The 26636-nt window shown below is 43.3% G+C and overlaps 1 protein-coding gene across 1 annotated transcript in view; it reads left to right on the forward strand.

Moving 5' to 3' along the window:
• Positions 1–11723: 11723 nt before the first annotated feature.
• The window catches only part of TMC2 (transmembrane channel like 2), a gene marked incomplete at its 3' end in the record, with an annotated part of 87241 nt that continues 72328 nt past the window's right edge, over positions 11724–26636 (forward strand). Inside the window, exon 1 of the mRNA XM_081255139.1 lies at positions 11724–11779. Within this exon, the coding sequence (XP_081111265.1) occupies positions 11731–11779 (49 nt within the window). The 5' untranslated portion in view covers positions 11724–11730. The remainder of the gene's footprint in view (positions 11780–26636) is intronic.

A 26636-nucleotide genomic window follows, 5' to 3' on the forward strand; every position in this document is an offset into this window, starting at 1 on the left:
GCAGCCATCCCTGAAATAAACCATTAAGGAAGATATTGCCCTATCTTCCCATCATGTGGGAATTTAGCTTCAATGCCTAGCTCAGAAGTATAACTACCTCCTTGTCATAGAGTTAGAAGTTGTTTTTTTTTTTCTTTAAAATAAGAGTAATTAGTGTTCTCAGAGGGACAGCAGTGAGCAATGTCTTGAAGCAGGATCTTATTTCCCTGCCCAGGAATTGAACCTGAGTAGCCTGGATGAAAACCTGGAGTCCTAGCTGCTAGTCCACCAGGGGCTAGAGGCTAGAAGCAAAGTTGCCCTGGCTCTTGACCCATTGTAACAAGAATGTTTCAAGGAGGCAAAAACTGTAAAAACAGGTACAAAGTTTAATATTAGAAGCACAGCACAGGACTTCCCTGGTGGCACAGTGGTTAAGAATCCGTCTGCCAATGCAGGGGACACGGGTTCGAGCCCTGGTCTGGGAAGATCCCAGATGCCGGGGAGCAACTAATCGTGTGCACCACACTACTGAGCCTGCGTGCTAGAGCCCTCGAGCCACAACTACTGAGCCCACGTGCCACAACTACTGAAGTTCATGCACCTAGAGCCCACGCACCGCAACGAAGAGTAGCCCCCGCTCACCACAACTAGAGAAAGCCCGCACGAAGCAACGAAGACCCAACACAGCCAAAAGTAAATAAATAAATTTATTTAAAAAAAAAAAGAAGCACAACACATGGGAGAGCTCACAGAAAACAGTTTATTGAAGACAGAAGCAAGGCAGAATAGTTTATTTAAGACAGAAGCAAGGCAGAAATACACACCCGAAGAGAAAGGGTGTAGGCATCCTCCCTAATGAGGAGGAGTACAGTAAAGAGGTGGTTAAATCATTTATACAGGGCAGTTCTTCTGGGTCTTTGTTTTCCTCTGGCCAATTATCTTGCTTCTTTTCCCACATCTTACCTGCCCTAGGACCTTCCCTAAATATGTGTGTGCCTCCTTTTGCCAAGATGGATTACAGCACAAAGGCTAGTGGGAGGTCTGACAACACCTATTATGGGATGACACCCCCTCCATTTTTGACCCCAAGGAGCCTTCCTGCACATGTACAGTTGGTGAGGTTTCCTTGACCTCAGAGTGGTTGTCTTATCTCTTTACTCTAGCAGAGCTCAGCTCCTGCCACTAACTTTGTCCTTGGAGTGTCTAGGGAAAACAAAGCTACAATTTACTCCACTTAAAAATTCCAGCTGCTCAACCCAGGGATCCATCTATCTCCTACCTCATCAGCACAGGTGGCTACCCCCAATTACCAGGTGAATTTAGTATGAACTGTGAAAAAAATGTACAGTAAACAAAGTTGTCAAATCCTCTTATAAGAGGACAAGTTACCATTAACCATGAGAACATGTTTGTAATGGGTTGTATCCACTCAACTATATAAAAATTGGGATTTCTCTCTTTGCAATCTCAGAAGATTACCTATGATGCATTTCACAGTCTGGTTTAACACTTATTCAATAATCAAACTGTTTTCTTTCTTTTCTACATTTGCGGAGAGAACTATCTGGGTTGGCAGGCAATTTTATTCTTAATTTTCTCCAACACCATCTCTTCTTCCACCCTCTCATTTCTCTTCACCTTCCAGACATTATTATTAAACTCAGGGCCAGGGCTTACCACTCGAAAATCAATACCCTAGAGGCAAGTGTTTGTAGAAACAGAAAACATTGCTTTTAATCAGAAAACTGGCAATGTGGGGAGAAGGTGGACTCAACCCAAAACCACCTCCAAAGATTCTGCTTGGCCGTGAAAGTTTTCCAAGGGAAAAGGGGAAATAATCTCAGTTAATCATTGAGATAGGGGATCAAACTGTCACCATCTCCCACTACATGCAGACTTGTCAACTCCTCGTGATCTTTCTTTAGATGATATCTTGTTCAAACAGTTTGTTTGCAAGATTGCTGAAGGGGAAGCTAGGGAAGAGATCTGGTCATCTGTTAATTACTTATTCTTCATTTCTACTTCTTTGATCTATGGAAAGAACCAACAGTTTAGGCAAGGCGTTTTGTGATCAAAAGATTTGAAAGGTGTGCTTGGGCCAGAGGTGAGTAGAACATGCGGTGCCTGGTTTAAGGTTACTTACAATATAACTTTGCTAAAGTGACAAGACACAAAGGGCAGAGAGCCATGGTCCGGGAAGATCCGACATGCTGCGGAGCAGCTGGGCCCGTGAGCCATGGCCGCTGAGCCTGCGTGTCCGGAGCCTGTGCTCTGCAACGGGAGAGACCACAACAGTGAGAGGCCCATGTACCGCAAAAAAAAAAAAGCAAAGGTCTTTTTCTCCGCCCCATTCTGTGCATGATCAACTTGACAGTCTAGTTTATCAGATGAGAGGCATCGTGCCAGGAGGATTGAACTCTAGAAACAACATGGCAGGCGGCATTCAAAAACTTGGGGGAGGGGTCAGGGCACAAGCAGCCAAGGAACTTCAAGCTGTTAAGTTGTCCCTGTTTGGGATTTTCTGCCCAGGGCTCTGCTACAACCACACCTGGTTATCCGCAAGCTGCTGATGACAGGCGATTGCACACCATGTCCTGGGTTTAATGCTGCTCTGGGGGATGCAGGAGAAGCCACCCCGCTCCCAGAGCCGCATGGCCCCGAGGGAGCACAGCACAGGCCAGAGGTGGGCAGCAGTGGAGCGCATTTGACCTCTCTGCCGCTGTGGTAAAGAGCACTGCAGCAGGTGCATCAAGGAGCAGAGGAAAGGGCCCCCGGTCTGTGCTCTGCTAAAAGCGGGGCTGTGAGCGAGGGGACCCCTCTGAACTCTTCAGGGCTTCGGGGTGTTCCTGTTATAGCCACATTACTCCCTCTATCCCCAAAGCACCCTTGTAGGACTCGTAGCAGAATTACCTCCACCAAACAGATGAAGAAATGGAGTATCCTGTTTATGTCCTATATATATATAATGGGGACTGAAGAGGGATTTGTCACCTGTCTGATTCAGGTGACATCTGTAAATGGCTTGCTTGTGAGGAGCATTCCAGTTATTAATTATCCTTATCCCCTACGGGAAGAAGTAACAGGGCCTCGGAGTCCTGGCTCCCAGCTCTCTGCCTGACTGATTCCTGGGGTGGAGGGGAAAGAAGCAGGCGCATAAAGCCCATGGCCCCATACACCACCTGGCTGCAGTATTCTTTGTGGGCCATGGGTCATGCCCAGCCAGGTCTCTTGATCTGCTCGGCTTCTATCTGGCCAGAATCATCCTCTCCCTAGGAGTAGCGCTCCCTGAGGTCCCAAATACCTGGGTGTGGGTCTCCCTTCCTGACAAAGAGCCCAGAATGGCAGACACAACACAGCAGATCTTTGCGAACACTTTCAGGGCTCTGCGCTACCCTCAGTGCTGATCTAGGAAAGTTGAGGAACCAAGAGCCTGCCCAAAGGAGCCTTAGAATCAGCCTGTTCTTAATACATGCCCCCGAGCTTGCAGGGAAACATGGCTGCCGTCCAGATCTCTATGGTCCCGCTGCTGCCCTGCACCACAAACTTCCCTCAGGGAACTCTTTGGTGCACCTTAGTAGCTGGAAGGTAAGCACCCGGCCACCGGCCAGCTCACCTTATCCAGGGAAGGCGTTCCCTCCTGTCACTGGATCCTCTCCATTGTGCTGGTTTACAACATCCTGTGAGGGACACTGGATGTTTGTAAGCAGATATCCATAGCTAATTATATAGAGGTATTTTTTTAATTGGGGAGCTAAATTAACAAGGTGATCCAAGAAGTTTCCCCATTAATGAGGGGTTTTGAGACAAAAGGACCATCAGATTTGGATGCCTGTGACTTTTGTTGAAATCGCACATCATTTTGTTGTTGTTGTTGTGTTGGATTTTAGGATTTTATTTTCTCAGATAGAGCCACACCCATGAAAGAGAATTACTACAGAGCTTACCACCCTTAACCTTAGCAATAGAAATATTCACCATTGTGATAAAATACCACTCCAATATTATTACTCTTCAGAGCAATGTTTATGTTGAGTTGAATGTCTGATAAATGTAACTCAGGTATTAATTAGCTAGATCCTGTGTTGAGCAGAATGAAAAAAAAGAAAAAGAATATTTTATGAAAAGTTAAAAGATGTGTTTTTGCACCCCCTGATTTGGTCTCACTGTCCTCAAAGTAGGTTGTTTTTCTTAAAACTTGCAAATATGTGAAATCAAGAGATTTAACCTTATAGTCATGGTGAAATCACCACAAAGAAAAGGCAACTCTTGAGGCGAAACTCAAGGGCAAAAGAGAGAAGGAATCCTTCCCGAGGCTCGAAGGATCTCCTCAGACACCAGCCCCCATGTGATGATTCAGGGTGCAGTTCCTTCCCATGGACGGAGTGCTGACCTCTGCCTTGCTGCGTCTCCCCAGGTAAGGAGCAGAGCTCGTCTCCTTACAGCGCTTCTCGGGATGGTATCAGGTACACCACCTCCTCATCCTCTGAAGAAACCTGCCACCTAGGCCAGTGGAGTTGTGTGCCTGAGAGCTCGTGTACCCACCGTCCTGGAGAAGTGGCAAAGATGCAAGGAGAATATAAGCCAGAATCAGACATCTGGCAAAATGCTGACCATCCCACGTGGACTCGGAATCTCCACAGGAAAGGAGTATAAAGAATGTGGACACCAGTGTAACTATAATACCCAAGCCAGACACCTGGAAAGATCTGCCACAGCCATGGCTGCCCACCTGCCCTGCAACTACCAGAGGCCACCAGGCAGGATGCCTATTCTCTCCTGCTGGTGGCTGGAGTTGGATATTGTTTTCAGACACTGCATATCCAACGGCTGGATTTCCTTTTTTATTTTCCTCAAGGATGGCAAAACTTTTATTTATTTATTTATTTGCGGTACGCAGGCCTCTCACTGTTGTGGTCTCTCCCGTTGCAGAGCACAGGCTCCAGACACGCAGGCTCAGCGGCCATGACTCACGGGCCCAGCTGCTCCGCGGCATGTGGGATCTTCTCAGACCGGGGCACGAACTTGCATCCCCCGCATCGGCAGGCGGACTCTCAACCACTGCGCCACCAGGGAAGCCCAGCAAAACTTTTAGAATTAAGTGACTCGGCGTCAGAGGTTATATGACTCACCTGCTTCTAACCCTCTGTTTGAGAGCCTCGTGCCCTTGATCAAAGCCCTTCAGGGTGCTGTATCCTTGAAATACGATTGCCAGTCTCCTCCACAGTCTGCCCAGCCTGCCCATCAGCCTCACTCTCTTCCTGGCCTCACCTCACACTTACCCAGCAACACCACCAAAGGACACGTGGCAGACTTCTTGCCCTGTCCTTGCTGTTACCTCAGCCCAAGATACCTTCCTCACGTTTAAAACTCAATTCAGCATGCTGCTTCCTGGGGGGTCCCCTGATCCCTCCCCACAAACAAGACGGGGTACCTCCTTTTTTCTAGCATTGTGGAGGGTCAAGGACTGCCTCACACTTGCGGGAACACAGGGGAGGGAAAGAGATTCAAGTCGCCAAGTGTGGCCAGTGCAATCAAAGAGTTGTGGCAAGTGGGTTGGGGGTGACACCGAGCAGGGCCTGTGGGGCTCCTGGGCACAAAGCCCTTCTGTGTCCCCCACTTCTTTGATTACAGGAAAGAGACTTCATTCAGCCTCCATGACCTTCCCTGAGTTCCAACGAGCAGATTCAAGCAGTTGTTAATTAGGGAAGGGAGGGGATGCGAGACCAGGGAGGAACAAACAGTCAAGAGAAACAACAGTGCAGCCTTGGGACAGGGTCCTGGTGCCCCATCAGGGGAGACACACAATATCTGTGAGCTGTTTCCCAGATACTGACACCCCCACCAGGTGAGAGATGTTAACGGTTAACAAAGGTGTGCTGCCCACATCCACGTAGACCCCAGACGGGTTGGAACCAGAAGGTTGGTGATGCTGACTCTCACTTACAGCACCACCAGCCAATCAGAATAATGTCCATGAGCTGATCACACCCTCTTTGGAACATTACTATAAAATTTCTCACTACCCTCTCCAAGTGGGGACATGTAGTTTTGAGGGGATTAGCCTGCTGTGGCCCCCTTTGCCTGGCAAAGCAATAAAGCTATTCTTTTCTTCTTCACCCAAAATTCTGTCTCCGAGATTTAATTTAGCATCAGGGTACAGAGGCTGGATTCAGCTTCAGAGACTGGTTTGGATGGATGCAAATGACCCAAACTTGTGGGTGTGACTGACCACCTGGGAAGGAGCACTCTGGGTGCTTCCGATGGTGAGCTTTCTGTATCTGTGAAGCTTTCAGAAATAGGCACCAGAATGAACTCTCCCCAAAGCCAGTGTGTGTGTGAGTGAAAAGAGCAGCTTAAAGAGGGATTGAGCTCCCCATCCCTGCAGGTATTGGACTCATGCCTGCAAGAACTCCACTGTCCTCTAGCAGGAGGAAGACAAGGAGAAATCAATATGGTGGGACATGAAGCCCATGCAGCAGAAGCAGCAGGAGGTGGACTGCAGGGACCCCGAGACTCCCTGGTGTGGCTCCACCTGCTCTAACAAGGTTCTCCCCTGCTTGGGAAGAATGCTACCCACAGCCTAAGAAACATCACTTCAAAGTGGAGACGCCACTCTGACTGGGCTCGGCTGCAGATTTTTGGAAGAGCTGTTCTTGGACTCTGGCTTGGGTGCTTCCCTGCTGACAGGTGAGCAGAGTTTCTTGGCTAACCTGGCACTGGCCTTGGGATCTTCCTATAACAAGGAAGAGATAAGCCCTCTTTGCACAGCTGCCAAGGGCACAGAGAGGCATGGATAGAGAACATGGAGTGAAGGGAGGTAAACAAGGCCCAGTAGGGCCCAGAGCATGAAGCAGGCATCTCCCATGTGTGGGCAGTGGGACGCGCTCTCCATCTACTGGAGTTCTCTGGCCTGTGCAGGCTCCTTTACCTGCCTTCATCCATTTATCCCTCACAAGTCCCAGAAGTGGTCTTCTTATCCCCATTTTCCAGATGAGGAAACAGAGGCTCAGGAAGGATAAATAACATGTGTAAGTGATCTTGGAGAGACAGCAATGAGCGGTGGCTTGAAGTGAGATCTTAGTCCCCTGCCCAGGAATTGGACCTGGGCAGCCTGGATGAAAACCAGGAATCCTAGCCACTAGTCCACCAGGGGCTAGAGGCTAGAAGCAAAATTCCCCTGGCCCTTGCCCCCACTGAAAAATGCATTTCTCAAGGAGGCAAAAACTGTAAAAACAGGTATAAAGTTTATTATTAGAGACACAGCACAAGTGGGAGAGCACACAGAGAAACTGTTTAGTTAAGACAGAAGCAAGGCAGAGATGCACACCTGCAGAGAAAGGGTGTGGGCGTCCTCCCTAATGAGGAGGAGTGCAGTAAAGAGGCGGTTAAGTCATTTATACAGGGCAGTTCTTCTGGGTCTTTGTTTACCTTTGGCCAATTATCTGGTTTCTGTTTCCACACCTGCCCTGCCCCAGGACCCTCCCCAACATGTGTGCACAACTTTTTTCCAAGATGGATTACAGCCTAGAGGCCTATGGGAGGGCCTTGGTATCATCTATTCTGGGGTGGTGTCCCCTCCTTTTTAACCCCTGAGGAGTCTTCCTGCACATGTGCAGTGTCTCCCTTGCCCCAAGGATGGGAAATTTGTGACCTCTTGATCCTTTACTCAAACAGGGTTCTGTTCCTGCCATGACTGTTATCTTAAAGTGTCCTCAGGAGACAAAACCTGGCTCTCTGCCCTGTTTCCCATCCAAGTACTAACCAGGCCCAACCCTGCTTAGCTTCCAAGATCAGACGAGATCGGATGCATTCAGGGTGGTATGGCCGTAGACTAAAAGTTATGTTTTATGCATCAGACATACTGAGGACTTCAAGCCCGGAGAAAGCATCTCAAGTAACCCTGAGAAAACTGCTCTGAGGAGGCGAAGGCAGAATATATAGGAGTTTTGCAACAAAGGTCAGGTAGTCTGAGCATTAAAAGATTATTGTTAATTAAAGAAAACCAGATATCTCAAGTTAAGGAATTTAGTGCTTTTCTATGTAGGGGAAGATGCAAGAGCCTGGGCTCACTGAAATCATTCCTTTGATATGCACCTCAGCTATCTGGGGCCAGTATCCTGTGTTTTCTCATCCCGAGTTCCCTCAGGCTCACTGTTGGGAGTGGCTGCAGTCTGATGGCTGCTAGAGGGCAGGTATTCTTTGTTTCTTTCCTGATTTCCCTCAGGACTCACGAGCTCAGCATTGGAGGGCTACAATCACTGATGACTGTGACATCCTTTGTTTATCGATATGGCAGGCAATATTTTATTTCTCAAAGTGGTGCTGGGAAAACTGGACAGCTACATGTAAAAGAATGAAATTAGAACTTTCTCTAACACCACATGCAAAAATAAACTCAAAATGGACTAAAGACCTAAATAAAAGACCAGAAACCATAAAACTCCTAGTGGAAAACATAGGCAGAACACTCTGACATAAATCATAGCAATATTTTTTTAGATCTGTCTCTTAAAGCAGAGGAAATAAGAAAAAAAACCCAACTCAACAAATGGGACCTAATTAAACTTAAAACCTTTTGCACAGCAAAGGAAACCATCAACAAAATGAAAGGACAAACTACAGATGGAAGAAAATATTTCCAAATGATATGACTGATAAGGGGTTAATATCCAAAATATATAAACTGCTCATACAACTCAACAACAACAACAAAATAAATAACTCGATTAAAAAATGGACAGAAGACCTGAACAGACATGTTTCCAAAGAGGACATGCAGATGGCCAACAGGCACATGAAAAGATGCTCAGCATCGCTAATCCTCAGGGAAATGCAAATCAAATCACCATGAGATATCACTTCACACCTGTCAAAATGGGTATCATCAAAAGAATACAAACAACAAATGTTGGCAAGCACGTGGAAAAAAGGAAACCCTCATACACTGTTGGTGAGAATGTTAATTGGTGCAGCCACTGTGGAAAACAGTATGGAGGTTTCTCAAAAAACTAAAAATAAAACTACCATATGACCCAGCAATTCCACTCCTGAGTATTTATCTTAAAGAAACAAAAACACGAATTCAAAAAGATACATGCACCCCAATGTCCATCACAGCATTATTTACAACTGCCAAGATATGAAAGTAACCTAAATGTCCAACAACAGATGAATGGATAAAGAAGATGTGGTATATATATATACAACGGAATACTACTCAGCCATAAAACAAATGAAATTTTGCAACTTGCAGCAACATGGATGGACTTGGAGGGATGCTAAGTGAAATAAGTTGAACAGAAATATATATAAGTCAGATATATGATATCACTTATATGTGGAATCTAAAAAACACAACAAATGTGAATATAACAGAAAAAGAAACAGACTCACAGATATAGAGAACAAATTAGTGGTTACCAGTGTGGAGAGGGAAGTGGGGAGGGGCAATATAAGGGTAGGGGATTAAGCAGTACAAACTATTGTATATAAAATGAGCTACAAGGAAATATTGTACAACACAGGGAATATAGCCAATATTTTACAATAACTATAAGTGGAGCATAACCTTTAAAACTGTGAATCAGTGTATTGTGCACCTGTAACATATAATATTGTACATCAACTATATTTTAAAAAAAGAAAAGAAAATGTCTGTGACTCCTACTAGGGACAAAATCACACATTTTTTGAGGGAAATGCTAAATTTCAGTTAAAGGCTAGAAAACATGAAGACATAATGTTTTCCCCCATTCCTGTTCACAGACCTACAAAATTCCATCCATGACACTCAGAGTGCCAGGGAACCCAGGTTAAGAACAGGGGACGCTGAGGGCTGTGATTACCTTTCAGAGGGTTCCTCTGAAAGTCTGGTCATGGTTTTCAATGCAGCCAAATCTGCCTTTTTTGAAGCCAGGCAGCAGTGGGAAGAGCTGGCGAGTGAGCAGGTATAGTGGGAGCAGGAACAGTTCATCAAAGTGGGCTCAGGACTCCTGCATCAGGATTCAGACCAGGACTCATGTGAATGCCCAGTGGTAGCCTGGGAATCTGCATTTTAAATAGAAACCCTGATGATAACTTTCACAAACATCCTAGAATTTCCCTGGTGCCTGTCCCAACCAGTGACTCAAGATAGAAGGAAAGAACCCTGGGATGATCCTCACACCTCCCCTGGCTGGAGTGCAAGTGGCATCATTGCCGGGACGTGAGCCAGCAGCTTCTGGCCCCTCCAGGGCCCCTCCGTGTGTAAGTGATGCCTGAAACACGAGGCCACACCGCCTCTTTGCCGGGAAACCTGAGCGGAGGAGTGTGCAGCTGGATTGAAGGGCTGGGAACTCACCGCCTCCTGCCCTGCCTCTCTCCCAAACTTCACCCGCCTCCACATTCAATCTCAAACAAGCCAAGGAGCACTGCCTGCCAGGAAAGGAGGCCGGCCACCATGAGGGCCTCAAAACACCCTGGGCCGAAGGTGTGCGTGGATGAGCGAGCCTTGTGAGCCAGCCTGGGGGCCAAGCGAGCCCTGCAGACCATGAGCTGCCAGCTAAGGGGCCTTGGGGAGGAAGGTGAGTTTGTCCTCATCTCTGCCCACTCCCAGGTTTCCTGGGCAGCAGGGGGTGGGGAAGCAGACAGTGCCTTCGAGGCACAGGGACTCAGGTTTGAGTGCAGGGCCTGCTACTGCTGGCTGAGCAACCTCAGTCTGGTTATCCAAGCTCTCCCTGCCTCATCTATGAAATGAAGGCAGCCATGGCCCCGTTGCAGGGCTGTTGGGGGGATTAAAAACGACCTGTCCTGTGCCTGCGTTAACACTGAGCGACAGAAGCCATCAGAACCTGCGGGGCTCTTTCAGCCGCCCCTGTCTTGGTTAGAGTCACCTTTCCTTAGCAATCCCTTCCACAGATTTCTCTGTCTGTCTCTCTGGGGTTGTGGAGATGTTCTGACCTCATGACTTTCCAGGGTGTCAAAGAAATGTCAGGACTGGGAACTCTGGAGCTTGTTGAGTTAAATAGCTGGAGCCTGGTTCCCTCCGAGGTGCCGTAAACCCTCTGAGGGTCCCCACAGTGAGATGGGGCAGTGCAGGGAAGGGGACTTTCCAGAGGTCAGTGGATCATCCCTGTTGCATCTCTTACAGGAGGAGGTGGCGTGAGGGGGCGGGCAAGGAGCAGCTCTCCCGGCACAGGTGAGATGGGGTGAGGTGTCCTGGGGAGCCCCAAGGATCGGGGAGCCCCAAGGCCCAGCCAGCCACCAGCCTTCTCTTCCATTCTCCTGCTTCCCTCCCTCCCTCCCTTTCACTGTAAGGAGCCCTCCCAATGCAGGTAGTTTAACGGGGGAGGAGGCTGAGTGCTGCTCAGAGAGGGCCTGCCCTCAGCCACAGGAGTCAAGGGAGAGGCCCAGAGTTAGTGACGCTGAGCTGAGCCTCAGGGAGCAGTGAACACTCACCAGCCTGGGAGGCCGGGCCTCCGTCCCAGGCAGCTGCTAGGAGGGGGAGCCAGAGCTCACACGCAGGCCGCCTGACTGCAGAGGGCACACCCTTACCCTCCACAAAATACCAGCAGTGGTGGGTCGCCTTCCCATTGGGAATGCAGACGCAGCTCCTCTGTGAGCCAGTGAAGGCTTCACCTGGAGGGGCGACCTGTTCCACAAGGAGCTGAAGAGCCAGCGGAAGTAACGGGGGAAGACCGTCCACTGCCAGGAGGGCAGGAGCCACATGAACGGGTTGGGCATCCTGCACTTCAGGGCAGGAGACATGTGGTTATGGTGCCCTTCTCTCCTCCTCACATCCCAGGCAGGGCCCTGCTTATAGGTGAGGAAACAGAATCTCAGGAGGTGATGGACTTCTTGGTGGGGGTGGGGGTGGGGGTGCTGGGAGAGATCCTCTTACCTCATTCTGAGAGGGACTCGTCCTGGCCCCATGCTGACACACGGTACGTGGAGGAGCTGGTCCCAGGATCCACCCCATCTGCCTCCTCTGCCCGACCCTTCCTCTTGCACCTACTGCTCCCCCACTGCCAGGGTCCTGAGCCCTTGGTGAAGCAGCCCCGTGATGCGGGGGATGGGGGGGGCACCCAAGAGCAAGATGTGCAGGGGAGCCAGGGCTCCTGGGCAGGCGGGAGGAACCACGGAGGCACCACTGGCATCGCAACACTCCTTCCTATCCCCAGAGCTGCCCCATGGCCACTGTCCCTCCTCCCCACCCCACCTGCCTCTGCATCCAGTCCTCACATCTCTCCAGAATCTTGGGAGTGAGTGTGAGAAAGTGCACGGTGCGCAGTGGGGCTGGACAAGGACCTGTCCTCGAGGAGGGTCAGCTCCCTTGGTGACATTGAGTGTAGGATGCTCGGGTCTGGTCCTCCACATTCCATTTCCCTGCTGTCTTCCACTTGCTGTCCCATCTGCACCCATCCTGACTCCCCCTCCACCACCCCTGAAGGGGTGGGCCTTGTGGGGGTCACCTGTGGGCAAATGGTCCTTGAGCAGGACTGAAATGGAAAGTTATTTTGCCTAAAACACAAACCTTTTTCTACTGAAATATGCCACGTACACACTCCTCCCCCCCCTTGCCATCTTCCCTTCTGCATAGAAAAGAGGAAGTGAGTCAAAATTTTAACTTCAGGGGCCCAAATGGTCAAGGGATGCAGTAAAGTTCAATAATGGGAATCCGTTAAATGAACTGGAACACAATTACATAAAGATTTCCATTTAAAATCTCCTGTGGAGTCTCCTCTGAGGGACTTAAATCCTATACCTTCAGCTTATGTTCTACAAGAAAGAAAAAAATGTCTGAGAACTCAAAGTTTGTTTCTCAAAATAATTACAATTTTTTATTCCATTAGTTGAAAAGGAGGATCAGAATTCTCCCTCCTCTTGTATCATTTGGTGAACATACTTAACTGTTAAGAGTTGGAGGGTGAGCCAGACCCACTGGGTCTTCCAGCTTCTCTATTTTCCTTTCAGCCTATTTTTCGCTCTGAATTTTCTTTTTTTTTTTTTTGCGGTATGCGGGCCTCTCACTGTTGTGGTCTCTCCCGTTGCGGAGCACAGGCTCCGGACGCACAGGCTCAGTGGCCATGGCTCACAGACCCAGCCGCTCCGCGGCATGTGGGATCCTCCCGGACCGGGGCACGAACCCGTGTCCCCTGCATTGTCAGGCGGACTCTCAACCACTGCACCACCAGGGAAGCCCCGCTCTGAATTTTCTGACTTGAGTCAGGTGCATAAACGTGAGGAAGCCTGTTAAGTGTAAACGAGTGTATTCGGGGCTTGGAAGTCTTCCTAATGTGACAGCTGCCTTCCTAGCTCCTAAATTATGTATTACATGGAGTCTACTGAAAACTGACTACGAAAGAAAAACTAAAAAAGCAGATTGCTTTCTGTGTAAAAGAGGTTGGGGAAGATTGAAAGGCAAATTCTGGCTTGCTTTCCACATTCCACATGAATTTCATTCCGTTGGGAAATGAGATTACAACAGGGATTACATCTTGGAAAAAATATGTGAACCACCAAGTTACATCTACGGTGCTTGGAAGAATTCCTGGTACTGTTCATTACCAAAGAGAAAACTGTTTCTTAGCTGACTGAGGACACACAGTTCAGAAGAGGATACAAACGTATATTGACTTTCTTACTCAGTCTTGTCAAGCAATATGGAACTGGTCTTTGATGACCATGAGACACTTCTCCTTAATCCCTTGCCCACCCTCTCTGTTCCTCTGCCCTCTCTGAGAGCCTAGCTCAGCTCTAGAGCTCTTCCCTGGGATCACAGCTGTGGTGGCACACACTTTTTCACACTTGCTCCCATGTCTTTGGAGAAGTAGATTTGTTTCTGGCCAAAGCCTTTCAGACTATGGGAAAGAGCATCTGTAGGACAAACCCACCTTTCATGGCTAATACTGAACAGCTTCCAAACTTGGATGAGTTATTATCACACTTAAATAATTTATTGTTACATTGTCTTACCAAAACCCTCTTCCCATAGGAGGTGAGAAGGAGAAGACATTAGGGTAGGAGTGGGTGAAGAAAACCTACCCTGCCACACATGCGATCACCTGTCTTTGAGTCTGTAACTAGCACTCAGTACTTTTCAGTGTACTTACACCAGGTGTCTCATCAGACCCTGCAGTCATCGCAGCAATTGGAAACCAAGTCCCGAAGACATGGAGATTGTTAATGGTGGAGTCAGACCCTTGCTTGATGCCACTTCTTGCCTTCACAAGAAGTGAAGCAACCACAGCAAACATGCTCATAGGGTCTGCCCCACAGTGACTGGGAACCACTGTCCCCACCCTCAACAGCCTCTTCAGTGCTGCTAGCATTATCCTTTGATGCAGATCACATCTGGTCGATGCTCCAGTATTACACTCTCTCCCTCCAGATTTCCCCCTGCTCCCCAAGGGTATGCACTGCTCTCTGGGCAACTTCCTCTCTCCATGCTCCCTGCCCCAGCACCAACCATACCCAAGACTCAACTCTGCCCTGGTCACCCATGCCCCAGACCTCTTGGCATTTTCACTGGAGCCCTTCAAGCCCCCATTTCCTTTGCCCAGAATCCCCCCACCTCACTACCACCACTACCCCTCTCTATCTCCACCCCTTTCTTCTCTTGCCAAACTCATGTTCATCCTTTAAGACTCAGAGGAAACATCAGTTCTTGGTGAAGCATTTCCAACCATCCCAACCATAATTCATCACTCTCCCTCTGTAGTTCCAAGATGTTTTTTCTTTAGTCCACCTTTCATTCCTTCTTTAAAAAAAAAAAAGTTTATCTAAGTTATTGTCCAGAGCTGGCTCCCTAAATATCACCAACACAGCCTGTTGATAAGACAAAGCCGATTTATTGCTTACAGCAAGCAAAGTCTTGACAATATCTCAGAGAGGGGAAGGTACGTCAGAATTTATTAAGAAATGGAAGTTTGATTTAGGATAGGACTTTCAAAGTGACGGCTTGATTAAGACTGGGTAAGAATCACAATATAACAATCCACAATAAACAGCAAGGCCAGGATTTTGAAGCAAAGCATTGAAAAAACTCTTAGGGAACAAATTAGAGTCTGTAATGCTTTCCACTGCAGAGCTGATGGGTCTTTGGGAAAATTCTGTAATGAGCAATCAAGCCATTTGCTGGTCAGGAGTTTCCTGGAAAAATAAAGTCATGCTAATGAAGACAGAGGCATAGCACAACATCGTCTTCATATAGACACTAAGGTATAATTGGGCTTCTCCATGTCCAGGCTGAATGTGGGGAAATGGCTTCAGTTCTCAGTTTGTCTTTGTGGTCATTCTTCATCCTGAGCTGAAGGACTGACCATCAATATCTGAGAGTATCAATTCAGATCTTCACTGCTGTTTGAGGTGTCATAATTGCATGTCAATTGTCTGCTGAAAAGTTGTTTCTGCTGGTGGTCCTTTCAACCTGTGTGTCAGGTTTTCCAGTTCTTTCTTTTTTTTTTTTTTTTTGCGGTACGCAGGCCTCTCACTGTTGTGGCCTCTCCCGTTGCGGAGCACAGGCTCCGGGCGCGCAGGCTCAGTAGCCATGGCTCACGGGCCCAGCCGCTCCACGGCATGTGGGATCCTCCCGGACCAGGGCACGAACCCGTGTCCCCTGAATTGGCAGGCAGACTCTCAACCACTGTGCCACCAGGGAAGCCCTCCAGTTCTTTTTGATGGATGACCCTTTACTGGATCATTTGACGCACAGCAGTTGTGTAATAGAAATCAAAACTCTGGAGATCACACATCTGAACACGGGAATGCAGACAAATACTAAGAGGATTATGACCAGAGTTTATATAGCCCACTTTTCAGCCAGGAGCCAAGAGTGCCCAGACTGAACAAGAAAACAGATCTCATACCCAATCTGAGGTGTCCACAGAACTACATATGGGGTCATTAGACATATTACCCAGTTTTAGGATATCTTCATTTACTACCTGGATCTTTTTAGTAATGTTAAAGATCTCTGAGAGGTCTGCAGGAATGTGAGTACAACATTCTTCCCCTGAAACAACTCATATTACCCTTGAGAGGTCAATATTATATCTAAAGCAGCTCTGTTCTGAACCTCTAAGGAGATATATTCTACGGCCTTAGTGGCATTGCCTGAGTCCTACTGCTTTTTTCTCTCAATCATAAGGTTCACCCTACTATCTGGGCCTCTTGTAAAGTATGAAATGAAGAGTCCTGAGGAGAGAAGAAAGAAATCCAGAATTCCCCTAGAGTAGTTAGGGTTTCAGTTCTGGAATCAGGGCTAGTTTTTCTCCTTCTTCAATGAAACTATCTGCTGATCTCTTTTTCCTAGAGGACAAACCAATGGGCCAAAATGGAGCCTGGGTAATGTCAAAGGCAATCTTGAGAGTCGGTATTAGTATACCAACGTAATAAGTTCCTGTCCAATTTGTGGGTAGTAGCTAACAGGCTTCTGTGCCAGATTCAATACCTGTCATTGAGGGCCACCCAGTGACCTGGTTTTGGCCAACTGATTTCTTACAAGGAACTGGGACCAAGGGAAGCTGGTTGGCTCCCAGGGCTCCTTTTCGCCAGTTCATGGGTGAATTGTAGCTGGGAATTAGTCATTCCAAGGAGTGCTTAAGGATGCAAACAGCAATATTAGAAACAGGGATTATAAGTAACACAGTTAAAAGTAGCCTTAAGTGAGTGAGAGGACAGAAGATAGGTAAAAGAATAGAAAACAGAGGAATACAGATCATAAAGTAAAAATCTGTGGTCTTGTTCTGTGGGTCTTGGGCTCAGCTGTATACATCCAAAGGCAGTCTGCTTCAGGGTGGCTCCTAAGAACCCTCAGCCTGAGGTCACCAGTAGGGACAATCTTCCAGTAATTTGAGGATGGTTTATGTCTCTTTAGTTGAAGGACATGAATTCAAGAATCAACCTGCTTAAGCATTTCACTGCTTTGCTAGTTGTTAACAGTACCTGACAGGGTCCTTCCAGTCAGTGTTCTGAGACAGTCCTTTGATGAAGACAAAAACTCTGGCCTACAGCTGAGGTTTCAAGGAAGCTTTGGGGTAAAACAAATAGTATCTGTAGGTAACAGGGACTTAAAATGGCTGTGGTTAACTTATTACTGATAACTGTCAAAAGTGAAATATTTCATAATGGTAATGAAATTGACAAGAAAATTTAGTTGTTTCTGTAGCACACAAAACAAACACAAGGCAATCTAAAAGTTTTGAACAGAATGTCTATAATAATTAAGCATGTCTTTATAGACAATGAACATTATATCAGATTTATAAAGATGGTTAAACAGAGAAAGATACCTTGAGGTATAAAACAATTTTAAAAAGACATATACATAATATACCAAAACATACTAAGCATGTAAGAAAAATATATCAAGGCTATATCAAGTAAAGAGATTCGGTAGATCTGGAGTAGGTCCTAAGTATGCGTATGTTAATAAAACTCCATAGGTAAGTTTGATGTTCATCTCCAGTTGAACAGCACTGGCCTTAAAAATGCTAGATTCAAATTTTAAAAGATTGTTATCAAATAAACATTTTAAATGATAACTGAATTATGACTGATAATTATAGTGCTGCCTAACATGAGAAAATCATCATCAGAACTCTGATAAATAGAAACCAATGCTGGCAGCAAAAGCATTGAAAAATCTCTAGGAGCAGCCCATAGAGCATACAATTGCTGAAATATTTAACATTTGACCTATACCAGTTTAACCTAGAAAAGGCTAAGCATCTCTTCTGATTTGACACCACTTCCCATGAAACTCCAACAGTAACATATCAAATAACCCTAATTGCTTCTGGCACCTTTGTTTTTTGAGATGGAAAAACAAATCTTTGTGACTTCCCAGGGCCCTCTAGGAAACCACAAGAAAGTTTTAGATACAAAAGATATTCTGAAAGTGATTTTACTTCATTTTACACTTACGAGTCAATCTTAGAAACAAAAATGAAATCAAAATTTTTCAGATTTGATGGGAATTCCCTGGTGATCCAGTGGTCAGGACTTGGCGCTTTCACTGCGGTGGCCCGGGTTCAATCCCTGGGTGGGGAACTGAGATCTGGCAAGCTATACAGCACAGTCAAAAAAAAAAAAAGCTTTCAGATTTGAACACAAGATAGGATCATGGATGCCTTAGAAACAATATTTGGCTACTCATTTGAAAGTGACAAAAAAAATTTAAAAAATATACTTAGAGAGTAACATGATCACCTACCAAGAACCTTAGCACTTCATAAGTGAGGAAGCTTTGTTTTCCTAAATAATCAAAGCCATAACAAAGCCAGCACAAAACACAAAAAATTATTGTGGGAAGACTCAGAATCTTTGCTATATAGGCAGATAAAGGATGAGGGGTGCTTTATATCGTAAATGAAGGCAACTAAGAGTAAACTATGAAAATAAACAGAAACAAGCCCATCAAAACTGAGCAGACTTTGTTAGGATTTTAACAGGTTTCATAGCTTCTCAGACTCATGATTTACTCATCTATAATCCAAGGCCAGTAAAATTCCCTTTCCATGAACCTTCTGCTATTTTCTATATCCATTCAGGTTTTGTCCTTCACCATGCTCCATTCACTCTGCAACAGCCTGTCATTTCATTTTAGGACAAACCTATTCCTTTTCCCTTAACAAAAATACATTTTTTACTTTGCATACAAAGTTGTGCCTTTCTGTCAAGACTAATCATAGTAGAGTCTTACTGAATTATAACCCTTAAGTGAAGGAACTTCTATACAGAATAAGCTGGGAAGATGGATACTTGTCAGCTGTCACACATCAGCATTTTAGACTAGCAGAACTCATGAGTACACATAACACAACTTTCTGCAAACAAACACAACCCACACATAATTTTTCAAAGGAACAGAAATGTACATGTTCATTTACAGACACAAAGGTATTACTTCTAGGTAGCATAATTTTTTAAAAAGAAGCAAAAGGATACAAACTTAAAATCTTGCTTAGTAATCAATGTTTCAGAATTTCATCTTACTTAGAAATGATCTAGGCATCCAATGAATACCATTAACTCAATTTAGTATCAGTCCAAAGTTTCAAGATACCTATAAATCTTGGAGATTAATCTTGCAGCTGGAATACTATAAAACATAAATCTATTGAAATCAAATGTTCAGAATGATGAATCAATTTAATTAAGCACAAATTTATGTATTTCATAATCTTAAACTTTAAGTAGAAGTATCGCTAGCATATTTAATCAATGAACCTATATAAGTTTAGGATACCTAAGTAGAATAAAAGTATAATCTTGTGTTGTATTTAATGCTGAAAAATCAAAGAAGGCATGTTTCTTTTTATTAAACAAGACATAATAAACTAGTTCATCTGCCAAATTTTTACCAAATTTCTACGATTTTTTGGAATATTTAATTTATATAAACACATTGATATCTTATAAACCAATCAAATGAGCTCCTTTAATCTTTAGAGAAACTTCTCCTTGAGATGTCCCTTGGAGCATGTCATTGATCAATGATTTCATTTTTTAATAGATTTTATCTTTTAGAATAATTTTAGATTTACAGGAAAACTGCACAGAATATACAGAGTTCCCATATATAATCTTCTTTTCTCCTCTCACCCCAGCTTTCCCTATTATTAACATCTTGCATTAGTGTATTATATTTGTTACAATTGAAGAAACAATACTAATGCATTATTATTATTTATTTTTTATTTTTTCGGTACACGGGCCTCTCACTGTTGTGGTCTCTCCCGTTGCAGAGCACAGGCTCCGGACACACAGGCTCAGCGGCCATGGCTCACGGGACTAGCCGCTCCGCGGCATGTGGGATCTTCCCGGACCGGGGCACAAACCCGTGTCCCCTGCATCGGCAGGCAGACTCTCAACCACTGCTGCCACCAGGGAAGCCCCTGATGCATTATTATTAACTAAAGTCTACAGTTTACATTAGGGTTCACTCCTTGTGTTGTACATTCTATGTGTTTTTTCCTTTTTTTTAAATTGAAGTATAAAAAAATCTATGGGTTTTAACAAATCCACCATTACAGTATCATACAGAATAATGTGCCTTAAAAATGTCCCTCCCCTTTCCCCTGTCCTCCTGGCAACCACTGATCTTTTATCGTCGCCATATTTTTGCCTTTTCCAGAATGTCATATGTTTGCAATCATACAGTATGTAGCCTTTTCAAACTGTCTTCTTTCAGTTAGGAATATGAATTGAAGGTTCCTCCATGTTTTTTGGTTTTTTTGGCCGCACTGCATGGCATGCGGGACAGATCCCCCACCAGGGATCAAACCCACACCCCCTGGAGTGGAAGCGTGGAGTCTTAACCACTGGACCACCAGGGAGCTCTCGGTTCCGCCACGTTTTTTCATGGCTTGATAGCTCATTTCATTTTAACACTGAGTAATATTCCACTGTCTGTATGTAACACAGTTTGTTTATGCAGTCACCCATTGAAGGACTTCTTGGTTGCTTCCAACTTTTGGCAAATATAAATAAAGCTGATATAAACATTTTTAGGTTTTTTGTGTGGACCTAAGTTTTCAATTCATTTGGGTAAACACTAGGAGTACAATTGCTGCATCATAGGGTAAACCTACGTTGAGCATTTTAAGAAACTGCCAAACTGTCTTCCAAAGTGGCTGTACCATTTTGTATTCCTATTAGAAATAAATGATAGTTGTGGCCGTTCTACATCCTCACCAGCAATTAGTGCTGTTAGTCTACTGAATTTTAGTCGTTCTGGTAGCTGTGTAGTAGTATCTTCTTGTTTTAATTTGCAGTTCCCTGATGACATGTGATAACATTTTTTCATATGCTTATCTCCCATCTGTATATTTTCTTTGGTTAAGTATCTGTTCAGGTATTTTGTCCACTTTTTTTATTGAGTTTTTCTTACTGTTGAGTTTTAATAGTTCTTTGTATATTTGTGTACAAATTCTTTGTTGAATATGTGTTTTACAAATATTTTCTTCCAGCATATGGCTTGTATTTTCATTTTCTTCTTAACAGTGTCTTTTGCAGAGCAGAACTTTTAAATTTTAATAAAGTCCAACTTATCAAATTTTTTTTTCACAGATCATGCTTTAGGTGTTTTATCTAAAAAGTCTTTTCAAAACCCAAGATCACTTAGATTTTCTCTTATGTTACCTACTAGGAGTTTTATAGTTTTGCATTTTACATTTAGATCTATGATTCGTTTTGAGTTTATTTTTGTGAAAGGTATAAGGTCTGTGTCTAGACTTCTTTTTTCTTGACATATGATGTGATGTTCAGTTGTTCCAGTACCATTTGGTGAATTGCCTTTCCTCCTTTGTCAAAGATCAGTTGGCTATATTTGTGTGAGTCTATTCCTGGGCTCTCTATTCTGGTCCATTGATCTATTTGTCTATTCTTTCACTGATATCACACTGCCTTGTTACTGTAGCTTTATAGTAAGTCTTGAAGTTGGGTAGTGTCAGTCCTTCAAACTTGTTCTTCTCTTATGTTGGCTATTCTGGATCTTTTGCTATTCCATATAAACTTTAGAATAAATTTATCAAAATTCACAAAATGACTCACTGAGATTTTGATTGGGACTGTGTTGCATCTATTGATGAAATTGGGAAGAGCTGACATCTCAGTAATATTGAGGCTTCTTATCCATGAACATAAAATAGCTCTCCATTTATTCAGATATTTGATTTCTTTCATCAGACTTTTGTAGTTTTCCTCATATAGACCTTACATAGTTTGTTAGATTTATACCTAAGTATTTCATTTTTTGGTACTAATGTAAATGATGTTTTGTTTTTAATTTCAATTTCAATTTTCTCATTGCTGGTATATAGGACTTTGGCACGTTAAATTCTTTTTTTAAAGCAGCAATAAATATTTATCATCGCATACAGTTTCTGTGGGTCAGAAATCTGAGGATGGTTAGCGATGTGGTTCTGACTCCTGATCTCTCAAGAGGGATTGGGTGAGATGGTGGCTGGGGCTTCAGCCTCATCTGAAGGCTTGGCTACGGCTGGAGTATCTGCTCCAGTCACATGGCTGTTGGCAAGATGATGCTGGCCAATGGCAGGAGGCCTCAGTTCCTCCCCACATCGACGTCCCCCTAGGGCTGCTTGAGCATTCTCACAACATAGTGGCCGGCTTCCCTCAGAGAAAATGAGCTGGTTGCTTGGGGGTTTCTCCCATCTTCCTGGGCATCAAGGTCCCCCACCAGCGTCCGGCAGGCACCCTAGTTGTGGGGAGACGCAAACTCCACGTCTTCCCACACAGCCATCTTGACTCACCCCCCCACACACACCCTCCCTGGCACATTAGCTTTGCATTCTGCAGCCTTGCTATAATCACTTTTTAGTTCTAGGAGGGTTTTTTGTGGATTTGTTGAGATTTTCTACATAGATAATAATATAATCTGTAAACAAAGACAGTTTTATTTCTTCCTTTCCAATCAGTATACCTTTTATTTCTTTTTCTTGTTTTATTGCATTAGGTGGGACTTCCAGTAAAATGTTGAATAGGTAAGAGGCAACATCCGCATCTTGTTCCCAAGCTGAGGGGGAAAGCATATAGTTTCTCACCATTAACTGTGATATTAGATGTAGGTTTTTTGTAAAAATTCTTTATCAGGTTGAAGAAGTTCCCATCTACTTTTAGTTTGCTGAGAGGTTTTATTATGAATGGGTGTTGTATTTTTTCAAATGCTTTTTCTGAATCTATTGATATGATCATATTATATTTTGTCATTATCATGTTGGTATGATGGATTATATTAATTGATTTTCTAATATTGAATCAGTCTTGCATACCTGGAATAAATCCCACTTCGTTATGGTATGTTATTCTTCATATATATATTTTTGTTTTGTTTTGTTTTGTTTCTTTTGACATGCCATGCAGCTTGTGGGATCTCAGTACCCTGACCATGGATTGAACCCTGGCCATGGCAGTGAAAGCCTGGAATCCTAACTACTAGGCCACCAGGGAACTCCCAATTTCCTAATGTTTTATTGAGGATGTTCACATCTATGTTCATGAGGGATATTGATCTGTAATTTTCCTTCTGTGTAATGTTTTTGTATAGTTTTGGTATTAGGGTAATGCAAGCTTCATAAAATGAGTTGGGAAGTATTCCCTAATAGAAATTTTATGGAAGAGATTGTAAAGAAATTATATTTCTTCTTTAAACATTTGGTGGAATTCACTAGTGAAACCATCTGGGCCTGGTTTTGGGTTTGTTTGGTTGGTTTTTGACTTGGGTTTTTTGTTTGTTTGTTTGTTTAAGATTAATTGTTGATTCAATTTCTTAAATAGATATAGGCCTATTCAAATTACCTATTTTTTCTTGTATGAGTTTTGGTAAATTGTGTCTTTCTAGGAATTTGTTTATTTCATCCAAGCTGTCAGATTTATAAGCATCAAGTTTTTCATAATATTCCTTTACTACCCTTTTAAAGTCCATGTGATAATAGTGATGACTACTCTTTCATTTCTGATATTAGAAATTTGTGTTTTCTCACTTTTTTCCTTGGTTTTCCAGACTAGAGGTTTATCAATATTACTGCTCTTTAAAAAAAAAAAAAAAAAAAAAAAAAAAACTTTTGGTTTCATATTTTCTCCATTGCTTTCCTGTTTTAAATTTCATTGATGTCTTGTTCTAATTTTCATTATTTCTTTTCTTCTGCTTACTTTGGATTTAATTTGCTCTTCTATTCTAGTTTCACAAGGTAGAAGCTTAGATTATAGATTTTTAAGTGTCTTCTAATGTATGTATTCAGTACTACAATTTCTCTCTAAGCACTCCTTTTGCTGTATCCACAAATTTTGATAAGTTTTATTTTCATTTAAATTTAATTCAAAGTATTTTAAAATTTCTCTCGAGACTTCTTTGTCCTGTGTGTTATTTAAAAATGTGTTGCTCCGTCTTCAAATATTTTGGTATTTTCCAGTTATTTTTCTATTACAGATTTCTAGTTTAATTCCATTGTGATCTGACCTCATACTTTGAATAATTTCTATTCTTTTAAATTTGTTAACATATGTTTATGGTCCAGAATGTTGTCTATCTTGGTGAATGTTCCACGTGAGCTCAAAAAGAATGTATGTTCTGCTGCTGTTGGATGAAGTGTTTTATAAATGTCAATTAGATCCAGTTGATTGATGGTGCTGTTCAGTTCAATTATGTCCTTACTGATTTTCTGCCTACTATATCTTTCAATTACTGATAGAGTTGTGTTGAAATCTCCAACTATAGTAGTGGATTTGTCCATTTCTCCTTGCAGTTTTATCAGATTTTGCCTCACATATTTTGGTGCTCTGTTGTTAGGTGCATACATAGGAGAGATTATTTTGTCTTCTTGGAGAAATGACCTCTTTATCATTATGTAATGCCCTACTTTATCCCAGGTAATTTTCCTTGCTTTGAAATCTGTTTGTCTGAAATTAGTACAGTTACTCTAGCTTTCTTTTGGTTAGTGTTAGCATGATATTTTTTTCTCCATCCCTTTACTTCTAGTCTATATGTGTCTTTATATTTAAAGTAGATTTCTTGTAGACAACATGTAGTTGTCTCTTTTTATCCACTTTGACAATCTCTGTCTTTAATTGCTTCATTTAGACCATTGACATTTAAAGTGATTATTGATATAGTTGGATTAATATTTACCATATTTGTTGCTGTTTTCTATTCACTGCCCTTGTTTTTTGTTCCTATTCTTGTCTTCCACTCTTGTTCTGTGTTTTGTCGTTTTGACTGAGCATTTTATATGATTCCAATTTCTCTCCCTTTTTAGCATATTATACTAAATACTACATTTTCACTTTTTTTAGTGGTTGCACTAGAGTTTGCAGTATACATTAACAACTAAGCCAAGTCCACTTTCAAGTAACACTATACCTCTTCATGGGTAGTGCAGGTACTTTATAACAGAGTGTTCCCAATTCCTCCTTCCCATCCTTTTAACATTGCTGTCATTCATTTCACTTATCCATTAGCTATAGTCATCTAATATATTGTTGCTATTATTATTTCAAAACTCTTATCTGTTAGATTAAGAGTAAGAAACATAAAAGATTTTATACGTCATTTGTTTGTTCCTTCTTGAATGCTCTTTCTTTATGTATATCCAAGTTTCTGACCTACATCATTTTCCTCTCTCTGAAGAACTTATTTCTTTCAAGGCAAGTCTAGTCAATTTTTGTTTGTCTCAGAAAGTCTTTATTTCTCCTTTATGTTTGAAGAATAATTTTGCTGGATACAAAGTTCTAGACTATGGGGTGTTTTTTTTTTTCCGTTTAGCACTTTAAAATATTCCACTTCACTCTCTTCTTGCTTGTGTGGTTTTTGAAGAGAAATCATATAATTCTTATCCTTGTTTCTCTAGAGGTAAAATGAGTCTTTTTCTTCCCCCTTCTGGCTTCTTTCAAGATTTTTTCTCTGTCTTTGATTCTTTGTAATTTTAATACAATATACTAGGTGGAGATTTTTTTTTTTTTTTTGCGGTACGTGGGCCTCTCACTGTTGTGGCCTCTCCCATTGCGGAGCACAGGCTCCGGACGTGCAGGCTCAGCAGTCATGGCCCACGGGCCCAGCCGCTCCGTGGCATGTGGGATCCTCCCGGACCGGGGCACGAACCCGCGTCCCCTGCATCGACAGGCGGACTCCCAACCACTGCGCCACCAGGGAAGCCCGGTGGAGACTTTTTGACATTTGTCTTTGTTGGTGTTCTCTGAGCTTCCTGGATCTGTGGTTTGGTGGCTGTCATTGATTTTAGACAATTTTCAGCCATTATTACTTCAAATATTTCTTCTATTCCTTTCTCTCTTTCTTCTCCTTCTGGTATCCCCATTACTCTATGTTACACATTTTATAATTGTCTCACAGTTCTTTGGATATTTTGTTCTATCTTTTTATCCTTTTTTCTATTTGCTTTTCAGTTTGGGAAGTTTCTATCGACATATCTTCCACTCTACTGATTCTTTACTTGACTATGATCAGTCTACTAATGAGCCCATCAAAGGCATTCTTCATTTCTGTTACAGTGTTTTTGGTTTCTATCATTTCCTTTCAATTCTTCTCTAGAGATTCAATCTCTCTGCTTACACTACCCATCTGTTTTTGTATGTTGTCCACCTTTTCCATTAGATCTGTTAGCATATTAATCATAGTTATTTTAAATTCTTGGTCTGATAATTCCAGAACCTCTGCCATATCCAAGTCTGGTTCTGATGGTTGCTCTGTCTCTTCAAACTGTGTTTTTTTATCTCTTAGTATGCCTTGTAATTGTTTGCTGAGAGCCAACATGATGTACTGGGTTAACGGAACTGAGGTAAATAGGCCTTTAGTATGATGTTTTATGTTTGTCTGGCTAAGTGTTAGGCCATGTTCATTGTTCACTGTAGCTGTAGGTGTCAGAGGACTCAATTTCCTTTAGTGTCCTTGTTCTTGTCTCTCCTGTTGTTTTGAGTTTCCCTAGGAACTCCTTTTTTTTTTTTTTTTTTTTTTTGAGTCTGAGCCTTGCAGTTCTTTCTGTTGTCATCCCCTGTCATTATACTGGAGTCTTGTTTATGTGGTGGTGAAGTATGGGGCAGAGAATTGCTATAATCCTATGACTAGATTTCAGTCTTTAGTGAGCCTGTGCCTCTAGGCTGTGACCTTCACAAGAGCTTCTCAGCCTTCTCCCCCCAGCCTTTGG

This window comes from Mesoplodon bidens, assembly GCF_964165515.1.
Source record: "Mesoplodon bidens genome assembly, chromosome: 15".
Lineage (NCBI taxonomy): Eukaryota > Metazoa > Chordata > Mammalia > Artiodactyla > Ziphiidae > Mesoplodon > Mesoplodon bidens.